This window comes from Tauraco erythrolophus, chromosome 11, assembly GCF_009769465.1.
Source record: "Tauraco erythrolophus isolate bTauEry1 chromosome 11, bTauEry1.pri, whole genome shotgun sequence".
In the NCBI taxonomy this organism is placed as follows: domain Eukaryota; kingdom Metazoa; phylum Chordata; class Aves; order Musophagiformes; family Musophagidae; genus Tauraco; species Tauraco erythrolophus.
The window spans coordinates 11,342,317-11,356,068 of NC_141475.1; the positions used below are offsets into that span (position 1 = coordinate 11,342,317).

General features: G+C 41.8%; 1 protein-coding gene across 1 annotated transcript in view; it reads left to right on the forward strand.

Annotated features, from left to right (window-relative positions):
• The first annotated feature begins 240 nt into the window (after positions 1-240).
• The window catches only part of RHBDD1 (rhomboid domain containing 1), a 56,510-nt gene continuing 42,998 nt past the window's right edge, over positions 241-13,752 (forward strand). The window contains exons 1-2 of the mRNA XM_086618466.1: positions 241-289; positions 9,536-10,054. Of these exons, the coding sequence (XP_086474592.1) occupies positions 9,622-10,054 (433 nt within the window). The 5' untranslated portion in view covers positions 241-289; positions 9,536-9,621. The remainder of the gene's footprint in view (positions 290-9,535; positions 10,055-13,752) is intronic.

Genomic DNA, 13,752 nt, shown 5'->3' on the forward strand with positions numbered 1-13,752 from the left:
CCCTCTTCAGCAATCGCCTCGCCTCCGGGGCGGAACCCTTCCGGGCGACGCCACCATCGCGCTACTCCTCGGTCACGGCTACTCTGCGCCCAGTTCAGCTCCCACACCAGCGTCCCGACGCCATCCGGCAGCGGCCGGCCGGCGCGCGCGAGCCGCGCCTCTCCCGGCGCATGCGCGGCCGCGGCGAGCGCGAGGGCAGGCCCGGGAACCGCCTCCCTCAGCGCTGAGTGGTGCCGCGTCACGTGGTGCAGCGCGAGGGCCGGGGCTGCCGCTGCGCGCGTCGGAGACAGTGAGTGCTCGGGCGGGGCGGGGGCGCGCGCTGCCGCGCGGGGACGGGGAGGCGGGAGCAGCTCCACGGCGCCCGGCCGCCTCCTGCCGCCTCCTCCCGGCGGGCGCGGCTCCCCCACTCCTGCAGCCCGCCCCGGCCGGGCCCGCTGTGGGGCCGGCGGGGCTCAGGCCGGTCGCGGCGGTGGCCGGCGGGGCGGTGTGAGGGCCGCGGCGCGGGGCAGCCGCTGCTCCCCGCAGCAGGGCGGGAGCCGGCCGTGAGGCGAGGCGGGCGCCAGGGGCGCAGCCCAGGCTGGGGCGTCGCGTCCGCCGAGCCGCCGCCCTCCAGTCCTGGCGGGTGTCCAGTGCGGCGAAACAGAAGCACTTTGAGGCGCCTGGGCTGGGAAGGGCTCCCCGGAGCCGTTGGCGCTCCAGAGCCGGCTTCTAGTCAGTTTCACCTGGCCGAGCTTAGCTTGCCAGCCGCCGCGGGAAGCGGAGCGAAGTTTATGGCTGTGAAATGAGTTTTAGAAACCGCAAAAATACCGAATATTTCACAGTTCAGCAACTCTTAGTATTCCCCCCCCTTTTCCCTGGCCGCGTTTCTGTAGGATTTTGCTCTTCCAAATGCTTTTGAGCTGGTAGAAGGAAGCAGTGCCTGAAGGGGTGAGAAAGGGCAGGGATGGGGCAGGGCCGTTCCCAAGGTCCAGATATGCCTGTCTTATCAGCGAACTGCAGCGAATTCACTTTAAATGCAGTGACGCCTTAATATGTGCTGCTTCTCCTTACGGCTGGGTGGCTTCAACATCCCTTTATCTATGCTGTTTCCCTACAGCAGTATTTTTACAGGTTATGTAAATAATCAACTGACTTAGTTTTTTTTTTAAAAAGAAATCTAAGCAGACCTATATCCCTTTCTTTCCTTGTTAAAATGATAAAAAAACTCAAACACAACAAAGCCCAAACCTGAAAATAATTTGCACCTGTGCCAAAGGAAAACAGTGACAAATGTACTCAAGTATGTTTGGTAAACTTTATTACATTTGTGTAAATATTGAGTTTAAGTAATTCGAGTGTTTATAAAATATATGTAATGCTACCTGAGTTGTTTTAATTTCCTGAGATAGTGTGGTGGTGTTCTTCCTGGAGCTGCATTTTGTTACTTCCAGGAGATTTGAGGTCTTGACAAGAGTTAACACCAATACTAGAAAGTGTATATTTCTGAATTGTTTGCATATTTAACCAGTGTTATTTAAAATTGATTTCATTAGAAAGAAAGCTTCCTTTCTCCTACAAACTGCAGACAAATTTTCCCTTGGAGCAACACAAACTAAGTGCTAAACTTGTAAGAGCCCTTGTGCTTCACACTTGGGAAGCAAAGTCAGGGAAGCATTGGTTGTTTAATTATATTACAAAATTATTGAGATAAATAAAGGAGGATGCTCTTCTGGTATAATGACCCAGTTTTAGGATTATACAAGTGTAAGTATTGTAATCAAGTGAAAAAATTCCCCAAACCCCTGACCTTAAATAAAGTAGTTAAACATCTGTGAAGTTAGAGCTCTAACTGTGGCCTAATCTAAAGTCCACTGTTGTTCTCATGTATTTTTATTTTTTTAAACTGTGACATCCCCTCACCTTCACAAATACGGTGATATAACTGTAAATATTTGTGATTATTTTACTTCTCTTAACTTGAATTATGTGTAGATGCATCCTAGCATTTTGAGAGGTAGTTTCTAATTACCATTGTTATGTAATAGTAAGAATAATTATCAAACCTTTCTGTGTCTCTTTCCTTCCATAAAACTGGGAAGGGACGTAATATGTCTATTATCTACCCGCAAAATATTATGATAAGGTAATTCTGACTGCTGACCAGCAAGAGCTGATGCTTCAAAGAAAGAAACTATCTATTGGTACATTCTTTTTCTTTCTCGCTTGGTAAAAAATGCTTTATCTGTTTGGTTATATGTGGCATATAAATTTAAAGGTGGAGAAAACTCTTCTCTCTTGCTTTTAGGTTTTCTAAGCAAAAAAAGTAGCGGTAACACACAGCTGTTGTGACTCCTGTATAGTTCCATAACAGATTTATTTTAATGAAGAAAAACTTAGTAATTTCTGAGGAAAGTTGCTAAAATGTTGACTTTCAGAAGTGTAAATTATAAAAATCTATAAAGGTTCATGATCTTTCTGTCTGTTCTACACTAAAATGACTTACTGATTTGGCAGTTGCAGCAGAATTTTTTATTATGTAAAACTTACACTGTCAAAAGGAGTAGTTTTTGGTTATGTGTCTGTAATCAGCTTCTTGACTAGAATAAGCTATAATCATGAAAAAGCTTTTTATTAGGTTGTTCTGTTTCAGGAGCTGATGTATATTGCACTATGAAAAGACTGGAGTGATCATTGTCTCCAGAGTAGGAAACAGGGAGTATCACAGGTAAATCCTCTTCACCATAGATGAGGTTTTTGAGGCACATGAACAAACTACTTTCACAGTGGTTGCCTACCAAAGGTAATGGAGAAACTGAAAGGTCAGGAAGGGATGAGTTTAGTAGTGGATTAGTCACATAAAGAACATATTTTCAGTAATTTCCTGGATCACAATGTAAAGAAGTTTTCAGTAATTATTGTTCTGATTTTTCACAAACTGAAGAGGTTTTGAAGGCTTTGTTACATAAAGTAATGTTTCGCATATCGCTACTACAGGATTTTTTTTTGGCATTTTTTTTTTTAACTTCTATAATTTATTTCTCTCCTTACAACTTGGAAACACTGATTTTGTTCAGATTCTGTCTGCTTAAGTCTCTGCTGTGTAATGCCCGATGTATAAATTGCCTGTGGCACATCGTGTCAGCTTGAGGGTTGAGATGGTGTGTGAAATGCAGAATCTGATTTCCAGGATAAGTCTCCCAGTCCATGCTTAGTCAGCTTCGTTAGAGCTGAGGGAAGTTCTGACAAAGCAAATGTACAACTGGCTATAGCTGTACATGGTGGTGGAGTAACTCCTTAGAACCGAAGGACTGTTTGGGCAACCAGACTGACCTCTGCTAGGATTAAAACTTTCAAGTTTTTACTTCCCTGGGAGCAGCCCAAGGAAGCTTTTTGGTTCTACATGCTGTGTCCTTCTGTGGCATGAGGAGGTGTTGCTGTGACTGCAGTGTCATTGCAGCCAACTCAACAATTTGAAGACTTCGAATTAAAAGTGGGTGCCATGTAGGAAATGAAGGTAGACAGACAAAATATGGTTATCTTAAGCACATTTTAGAGATAATGTTAGTCTCACATGATGACAGAGAATATAACTGGTCTTTACAATGATAAGCTTTAAAGAAAAGTCTAGTGGATGTTCATTCTAATGTTTGGATTTATGTGTTGTTTCTAATTAAATTTATGATAAATATATAAAGTAAAATGATTTTTCTTTTGTGAATGAAAATGAGTCCAAAATTGGCAGGGCTTCTAGTGATACTACAATTTAATAATTATAATGAAACAATCTGAATAACTCTGTATTTTAACAAAAGCATGGACAGTATTTTATTAAATACAATTTAAGTATTTTTCTTTTTAGATTAAATAGCAGTAGTCAAACTAATGAGCCTAAGTGCTTTGTGTCTCAGATGTTCATACTTAAGATGTGAGGCAGAGTTTAAGATACCCTAGAAGGAGAATTTCTGAAATTTGACCTAGTCCCTTCCATTCTTTCCTCTGAAAGCTGGCTCTTTTATTTTGGGGTAAGGTGTCCAAAAGTATTCTTGGCATGTGTTGTTTAAGATATATATTTTTTTATAGTGAATAGTAATTGTCACACCCTTCAGAACACAAATTTTAATTTTAAGTTGAAGTTGTTAGCCTTAAAGCTTATTTTGTTAAGGGCTTCTTTTTAGCAGTACTTAAAAGGATTAAAGAACTGTAAAATATTTTCAATTTTCGTGCTGAAGCAGACGTAAGAGGCAGAGGAACTTCCTTATTCTCGCGGAAAACTTTGAAGGACATTTAAAATAAAATGTGGCATATTAAAAAAAAAGACTTTGTGACATAGCCTTTTATGTGGTCCTTTTATGTTGGTGCCTAACTTTGTCTTGTTTTCTTTCAGCAAGGTAGTTATTGACTTAAAGGATTTTGAAACATTTGTATTACAGATGTGTGACTTCTCATAACAAACTCTGAAATGTTGTGGTTTTTTAATTTAAAGTTCAGTATTCCTTTGTGAATGAAAGCACATTACACCTATTAAAGGCATTTTTTATTAATCCAGAAGTCATTTTTTACAAAGTAATTACTTTTATGTCAGAACCTTGTCTTTTGTTATGAACGGCATAATTGACTATATGTTTCCAAGCTTGTTGTAACTGACAGCTTGTGATTGACCTTCTTGCATGCTTACTAAGTATGAACAGGATCATTCAGTATGTTTCAAAATTTTGGGTTTTGCCTTGCCTTTTTTTTTCTTTTTTTTTTTTGTTATGCGTTCCTCTCCTCTGCTCCCCTTCCAAACTTTGAGGGCAATGGTTAAAGGGTTTACAGTTATAGGACTCTTCTTTTGCCCTAAAACCAGTTTCTGTTTCATTCTTTGCTTGGATAAGTGTTTGTACCCTGAGGCTGTATCCTCATAGACAAGTCGTGTGGGCCTGTTGAGGCTTATCTGTAATGTGAAATAGTTCTGTAATGTGAAATGGTTTATGCTCAGGATCTGCTACTCAAACATTGGATGTATAGGGTTTTACATTGGTCTGGCTCCAATCTGGAAATACAGACTGAATGCCTAGTTGTTTTTAAGTGCACTGGGTTCTTTCCTGGGACACATCTCCTGGTTTGGTTTCATCTGAAAAGGGACTGGTTCATGCGCATTCAAGCCACTCTACAGTGTGAATCACAGTGAAGTTAGTGGTGGCAACAGAGAAACTCCCTCAAGTCATGCTCCAGCCTGCACCGAAAGAGGAACCCTGTGGTTTGTTTCTGTGGGTGCAGAGGTATACGGTGTTGATGTGCCTCTGTTACAAATCGTTTTTGCAAAGCACCCAGAAGAACAAAGCAGTTCTTGGGAGAAGGTTGATGACAGATCTGAAGATTAGGATGTGCTGTGCAAGTAATGGCAAAATCTGTAGATCACTGCTGCATTCACCCTCGGCAATGAGATGTTACACATCTCTGTCTGTTTCATAAAAATCTAGGCTTATGTCACAGTGTGTTTTTTTTATTTTTATTTTTTTTTTTTAGGAGAAGGGCAATGGACTGGATTTTCCTTCACATAAAAATATATCAAAACTTCAGAGTAGTGTTGTCCATTTTGGAGGGAGCAAAGGTACAGGGAGATTCTTTTCCTCCAAGTTCGAAGCGCAGCTATAGGAAAAGACAGTGTAACTTTTCATTTTAACTGGTATTTACTAAAATATTTACTTTATTACATGATTTTTCAGTAATATGAAGTCATAATAATTTATGGTTGCCAAGTGAGCAAGGGAATTTGTCACAGTAAAAATAAAAGTTTTTATTTATTTTATTTTAAATGCTTTGCACTTGGTTAGTACAAAACAAACAAATTCTGAGAACGTTTAGTTCAGACATTTATCTTGAGTAGGTGACAAATATGCAGGCACGTGGCAGCCTAGATGCAAGACAAATGTCCATTTCAAGTCTGTTCTGGAAATTTATACATTTTGAAGTGGGTGGCATGTTTTCTAATAAGAAAAGGGAATAAGTGCTTCATTGTTTCAAGCCTCCTTAGGCTTTTAATAAACAGAGTAGAGGCTGAGGAAGAATGTTCCAACAGCTGAAAGCCCTATGTATTTTAAGTGAGTTGCATTCCAGGCAGCTCTCAAATAACTACTGTTTTCTTTCTTGTATCTTTTTCCTTTATGATCAAACATATAATGTGTCTTGGCTGACATTTTTGATGGCTCTCGATTATGGGAATGATTTATAATACATAGCACCATTGTAATCATGGTGTGAACCGTTCCCAGTCATGTTACATGATTATTGTACAGATATGTGTTGTATGAGGGCTACTTTTCCCAGGGGCATGTATGTTAAAAGTATTTAAATTGGGAATTAGAGTATCAAAAGGAGGGGGGAACTTTAAAAACTAAGGCTGTAGTATTTGGCAATTTGAACAACGTGGTATGGCAAGATTTTGGGGTTTCCACATAACTTGGGTTTAAATGATGTTGACTTTTAAATTCTAACAGTTTTTATGTCAACTGTTTCGTGGTGGGAAAAAATATAACTATGTCAGTGGTAGGAGAAAAGTCAGAGGTTTGGACAGATGCTTATAAGAGCAGTTTGGGGGTTTTGGAATACCTGGTGTCAGAGTGTGTAGTGTGGAAGAAGAGAATGACATTGATTAAAGTTTTGATTGTCTAAGTACCTGTTTTGTAATGTTGACATTAAAAAGACAAAGGCTGATGATGTTAATTATCATGTGCAACAATCAATTTACACTTTAAGAGACTCAGCTCATTTGAACTTTGCAGGCACTACAGCTGTGGTCTCTGTAGTTAAACTGTGAGGTTTAGAAACTTTTTTAAAGGCACAGTGTAGCTAGAGTTACATGTTCAAGAGCACTGGTATAAAGAACGTTTCTGCTGTTTCCACTCTGTTTTGGGCAAGACTTATACGTTATTAGATTAGACCATGGAGAAAAAAAATGCTGTGAATTTCCTTTTAGTGTGGCAAATAAATTTACTTGTGTTCTGTTCTGCTACAGTTGTCTTGAAGATGCTAGCAGGTGTTTGTTTTTTTTTTTTTTCTTCTCTTAAAATGCTGTAATAAGCATAAATGCAATTTAAAGAGAAATACAAAGACTAGAATAACTTAATTGGATTAATTAATTAATGCCACCTCTTGTAGTTATGTGTGTGAACTAGCATGGAGGTGTTTGCTTCTCTCACTTAGAAGCAGAGGAGGTATGCTGGCCCCTAGATGATGATGTTCAATGCTCTGCAGGTTTCATAGTTCCTTTGCTGTTATAGGATAACATCATTCAGAGGTGATTTCCTTCTTTTGCATGTGTTCCCTTACTTTGTGCAGTGCAACTTGATCAAATTATTAACAATACTCTGAATACGTAAAGAAAAATATTAAGTAAAGTGTTTGCAGGAATACCAATGGTCTTTAGAAATGTGAAATTTAGTAAATCCTAATAGATATAATGTGGAATGTGTCCTGGTTTCAGCTGGGACAGAGTCAGCTCTTCTTTTTAGCAGCCAGAAGAGCTCTTGTGTTTTGGTTTTAGTCTGAGACTTGTTCTGAGAAGAATGTTGACAGTGCACAGATGTTTATCGTTGGCACTGAGGCCTCAAGCTCCCCCTGTTTTGCCAGTGTGCAGGAGCACAACAGGATAGGGGGAGCTTAGCTAGGACAGAGGGTCCACAACTCCCCTTATGATTTGTACTTAGACTTAGGATTGAGGCCAAACTGGCCAGTGAAGTATTCCATATCATGCAACGACATGCCGAGTACAAAAATGAGGGACAGCCGGAAAGAAGGGCCTTTGCTCTTCCGGGACTCTCACTCTCGGAGTGCTCTCTCTTGCTGTCTATTTTCGGCCTCTAACTTGTCCAGGATTGCAATGTCAGGGTTTATCTGTTTCGGGATCGTTAGTTTGGGATGGGACAGGCCTTGGTCAAGGGGTGGTGAGCGATTACACTGTGCATCACTTGTCTGTATATATCATTGTACATGTATGTGTATATTCACATAGTAGTAGCAGTAGTATTAAATTGTTCTTATCTCAACCCACGGGTCTCTTTCCCTTTTCCCTTTTAATTCTTGTCCCCATCCCCTGGGGGTGGGGGAGAGTGAGCAAGTGACTGGGTGAAGTTTAGTTGCTGGCTGGTCTAAACCACGACAGAATGTTAAACTTTGCATCTTGAGCTGTTGTCCTTTCTCCAAATAAAGGTGTCTTTTTCTGCTGTCCTCCAGGAGAATTAGATTATTTGTTTATCTGATAAAAATGTTTATATAGGAGGCATTTATTTGATCTGATGAACTGGAAAGGATTTTAAACTAAGTAAAAAGTTAGCGTGTTAGCAACTTATTCTAACCATTTTATAATATAATGGAAAAGGAGATGAATGGGGTGTTGAGATGGGAATTTTGTATATATCAAGATATTTCAGGAAGTTTCATTTGAAATCTGATGGCAAAGTTTTGAAGAGTAAGCGTATTTTGCTGGCTCTGCATAGTTGATACTTACGTGTGACAAAACGTATTGTGTATCTTCAATAGTTCAGCAAAGAACTGGCATCCTACAGGTAGAGAGGAGTGGCCATGCTCTTGTTGTGCCACTTTGGAGAGTTTTGAGAACTGATAATAGCACTGGCCAAGTTGAGGCAGCCCTCGGAAGCTGCTTGAAATTTGGTGTTTCTTCCTGTCTTCTGCAGGTGGTTCCACTCTCTAGAAACCACATCACCTTGTGCTTTATTCTCCAATGCAGCTTTCTCCCTCCTCTCTTTATAGGCTTGCACAGGTTAGCTTCATGCCTTTTCTTAGTTTCTGTCATAGTAACCCTATTTCTGGCTACATCTAGAACTTCTATAGCCCTTTTCTAGCCTTCGTTTTATCTGGCTTAAATGAGGCAGACACTAATGCTATGACTGTCTGGAAATTTTATGTGCTGTTCTTGTATATGCTTTCCTCCTACAGTTTTTTTTTCTCTCCATTGCATGCTTTTAAACTAAACTTTGAATTCTAATCACTAGGAAAGCAATAACAATTTTTAAAGCTTACATGTAGGAGTACTTAGCCGTGTCTCTGTTACTTTTTGAAATTGTAAGTTTTAATTTTCATTCTTAGCTTATGTTGAATATTTGTGAAAGTTGTAAAAATGGTCATGAAAAAATTTATATGTGTAGCAAAGATGGGAAGCATGAAAACTGAGACTCTAGAGAAGAACTTCAAACTGGTTTCCTTCCTGAAATTCTAATAATTTTGAGTGAATCAGGATATTAATGAGAACATGTCTAGAACACACAGGAATTTTATGGATTAATTAAAGTCTGTCCAAAGACATGAAAAAGAGGTTGCAGACTCCTTTTTCCCACAGTACTTGTCTAGTTTATCTGTATTAATCCCTCTTATTTGTGTATTATACCAGTTTAAAAATTGTGAATTTTTTTCTCACTTGAATTTTTGTTCTGATTTGAAAAAAGAGATCTCAGCTCATTAGCTTGAAGAATTGGCTATTAAAAAAAAAAAGCAGTGATGAGCTTGAAAACACCTCTCTATATGTATAATAACACAGTTATCTTTTTATTTCTTTCAGAATTTCCAAAACTTGTATGGTTTTGAATTCAAGCAAAAGCCTAGAAATTGAAATAATCTTCACGTTTCTTTGAATAAGAAGTAATAATGCAACGAAGGCAAGGAAGAGTCAATGCTGGACTGCTTTTGCTGCTCTATCAAATTTCTCAAGTTGGACTCCAGAACATTCCTTCTGTTACCCTTGGGGTACTTGTACTGAATATTTTTCTCTATCTGAATCCTGTGAGGCCGCTGCCTGAAGTGTGTATCAGTGTAAATGAAGGCTTCCACAAAAAGAACTGGCAGCGTTTACTGCTTTCTCCTGTCCACCATGCAGATGACTGGCATTTATATTATAACATGATTTCCATGCTTTGGAAGGGGATAATGCTGGAAAAAAAGCTTAAGAGCATATGGTTTGCATACATAATTGCAGTGTTTTCAGTGCTGATTGGAGTTGTTTATATGGTGCTGGAATTCATGCTTGTGAAAATTCTGGATGATCCTTCATATGAAATGAATTGTGCTGTAGGTTTTTCAGGTAAGGCACATAGATAGTCCAATTTACATACGTAGAATTAATATTTTTAGGTACTATATGGCCATAGTTGTTGAATGCAGACGATGGATAGATGTGCATCCATGTGTGTAGCGTAGTAAGCACACGGACTCTGCAAATGCTAGGGATTGAATTGAAGTTTATTTTCCCTTTACCATCTTTCTAGCGTACAGAGCCCCTTCCCGTGCTCCAATCAACAGTGGAATCGTGTATTTCTGTATTTTTAAGTTTTACACAGCAGTCCATGTATGTACACAGCTCCCTGCTTATACCAGGTGTTGTTATCACGGGATGTGCACGGCCTTGATGCCGACCTTGCTGCATGCTTCACTGTCTTGAATAACAGCAATATCCTTTGTTTGGAGCATCTTGATATTATTGCAGGGCTCAGAGATGAACAACAGCTGTGAGAACCCCATCTTTTCCCACAGCTCAGAATCCTCTTCTCTGTCCACACATATGCATGTGTGTGAGTGTTATGTCAGTAAAGTTATCTTATTTTTTAATTTAAGGCCTGTACTCTAAGTATGAACATTATGTGTTTGAGTTCATATTCTTGTGACCAGCAGTGTCTTTATGTGAGAACGTGAAAAATATGAATATTCCAGTAGAATCATGTTTTGTGTTTAATGTCACTGACTATTTGAAGTCTGAAGGTTTTCATTTTCTAATGTCAATAATGCTCATTAGGTGGGTTCTAGAAAAGCCTACCATTTTACTATTATTGTTATTATTTCTGAACATCTTTTCTGGTACCAGGTGTGCGCTTTAAAATTTTTATCTTCAAATTACTCATGCCTGTCTTTAGAGATGGGTTTGCTTCTACTAGAAGCATCCAAGCACCTTATTTTGGTCACCTTTCAGTAATGATCTTCTCATTTAGGAGGTAAAAGTTGCAAGTCAATGAACTCATCTAAAAAAATCTACAGTCAAGTGGTTAAGTAGCACTGCTCTTCTAGATATATGGGGTTTTTCCTTGCTGTAGTTGGGACAAGCATTAGAAGGCAAGCCCTCCTTTTCAACCTCTCAGGTGCTTCAACACATCTGAGAGTTCCCTGTAGTATTGAAATTGGTGCTAGTTGGAACATCCTGGTGGTTGCTCATTTGGGGCTTCAGATGTTTTCTAGTTACTCACCCTTTGGTAATGAGACATACCCCGTTCTGCTATTGGCCTTGGTGGCTGTAGGGGCCCTGAGTGCAACCTCTTCCCTTGAGGGATTTGGCTGCCTGTGCTCAAGGACAGCTCTGATACGGGGCAGCTGTGACCCACCTCACTGGTGGGGAAAAAGGGTATGTGAGATGGCTGAGAGAAGACTCTCTGGAGGCCTTTTCCCCCATTGCTCAGCAGCTGCTTTTAAGCTCAAGCCCTGTGTAGTCGCTGTCTGAGCTATGTTGCATCTGTGCCTGGCCATGTGCTTCTCTGACTGTTGTGGTTTTAGGCCGATCCAGCAACTAAAACTCACACAGTCGCTCCTTCTCCAGTAAAGTGGAGAGGAGAAAAATATAACAAAGGGACTGAGGGTTGAGACAAGAATAGAGGGAGCACCCACCAACCCTGGTCCCGGGCAAAACAGACTTGGCTTTCTTAAAGCAAAACAATTTATTAACAGTTACTTAAAAGGACAAAGGGAAACAAAACCGGTTACTTGAGAGGATAAAAAGAAACAAAGCCGGATCTTAAAACTGACACCTTCCTCCTCCCCCCGCCCCTTTCTTTCCTTTTCGTCCCAGCTCTACCTCCTCCCCCCAGCAGCACAGGGGGCAGGGACTGGGGGAGTGCATGTCATTTCATTCCGTGCTGTTACTGCTGTTTCTTTCTTAAAGGAGGAGGAGGAGTCCTTACACCCTTTTCCCCTGCTCCAGTGGATCACCTACTCACGAGGAAAAATCCACAAACTTCTCCAGCGTGAGTCCTACCCACAGGATGCAATCCTTCACCGTCGGATTGCTCCAGTGTGGGCTTTACCACGGTCTTGGATTCGTAGGGAGTTGTAGCCACTCGCTCCAGTGTGGGTCGTCACGCAGACTCCAGATGCCTCTCTACCTTGTCGTGTGTGCCAACACGACCATCCTCAGGCTCAGGCATCTCCTCTCCACGGGCTGCGAGTGGGTCTCTACTCCACCGAGGCCATCCTGGTTGCAGGGGGGCCGCCTGCCATCTCGCCACCAGCTGCAGGGGAAACTCGGCTCCGGCACACCTCCTCCTGCTCCATCCTCACTGACCTGGTGTCGATGCAGCTGTTTCTCTCAGATCTCAGTCCTCTCTGGGTGAACTCAGCCCAGTGGGCACCCCGGGAGTGGGGCGCTCCCCGAGTTCCCCAGCTGGCTCCGCCGCCGCCATCCTCAGTGGGCGGTGCCGGCCCGACGCAGGCAGCTGCCCGGCCGGGAGCCAGGGAGCGGGGGCAGTGCCCTCCTCCCTTCTCTCCTCGCTCCTGGGCAAAGCACCTTTTCCGGTTCCTTTGTCCCGACTTAAATAGGGCAATTCGCAGAGGTGCTGATTGGCTCAACCCCGAGGGGGATGGGAGTCTGATCTGGTGGCCAGAACCAAGTCTAACCTGGTTCCAAAACCAGGGAGGTCACAGGCAGCAAAGCCGCTCTCCTGCCACCAGAACCCCCACTCCCCCCTACATCAAACCATGACACTGACCTGAGCCCTGGTTTCACTTCCTGACTTTCTTTGGCCCTGCTTTGTCAGGAGGATGCCTGGTGATCTGGGCTCCTGGCCAGCTCCCACTTACTGTCATCTGCCTGCCCTGTGTACTTTGCCCGAGGACTATGGGACTGGAGCCCTACTGGGGAGTTTGCTGCTTACCTGCCTTTGGATCCTCTTCCTTTGTGGAGCAGCTGGCTCTTGCTTCTCCCTGACTCCAGTCTCAGCTGGATTTTCTAGGATTGACTCTTACATGGTACTCCAACTATTGCTCGACGATTCATGGGGAAAATGTGCTCTCTAATAATATTCTCTGTGAACAACTGAGAGGTGCTGTCATCAAGCTTTTTTTCTGACCATTTTTTCTTGTACCATCCTAGACTGCAGGATGAGAAGTTGCGACCTAGAAGTTGTGAACAAGCAATCCCTTTTGGGTATTCACTTATATAATGCACCATCCATGTCAAGTTTGTCCTGTATGTTCCTGTCAGTCCATACCTTAAAGCAGTTCTTGCTAGGAATGAGAAGAGTGAATATTTCAAGAATTTATGATGAAATTTATTTGCACTATATGACTGGGAATGTAATAGTACCATATAGTTGAGTAGTGTTGAGATTTCACTGTAAGATTTGTCTCCAGCTTCTCACTTAGAGAGCAACTTGTATGTCCCTTTCCTCAAACCAACACAAAGGAAGTTAGATGTAGTGGGATGATTATCCAGGTGATGCAGCTTTATGGCTTCCCATGCTTTACCAAAGGGACCAAGTTACTGAACAGCAGTGGTGCTGGCAGGCAGGGCAGGCATTGGTGATGGACCAGGTGGGTCCTCATTTAATTCCTTACAAGAGACTCCTCTCAGCTGTGCTACAATATTGGCTGGAGCATGTATTTTGGATTTTTTAGTGAACAAAATAGAGAGTGGGACTGAGCCTCTGATCTGTTAAGGTATTTGTGCAGAGGACAAAAAGTCAAGCTTTTTGTCAATTTAAGGATTACCTAATTGGGTTTTAATTTACATGTTCTGCAAGA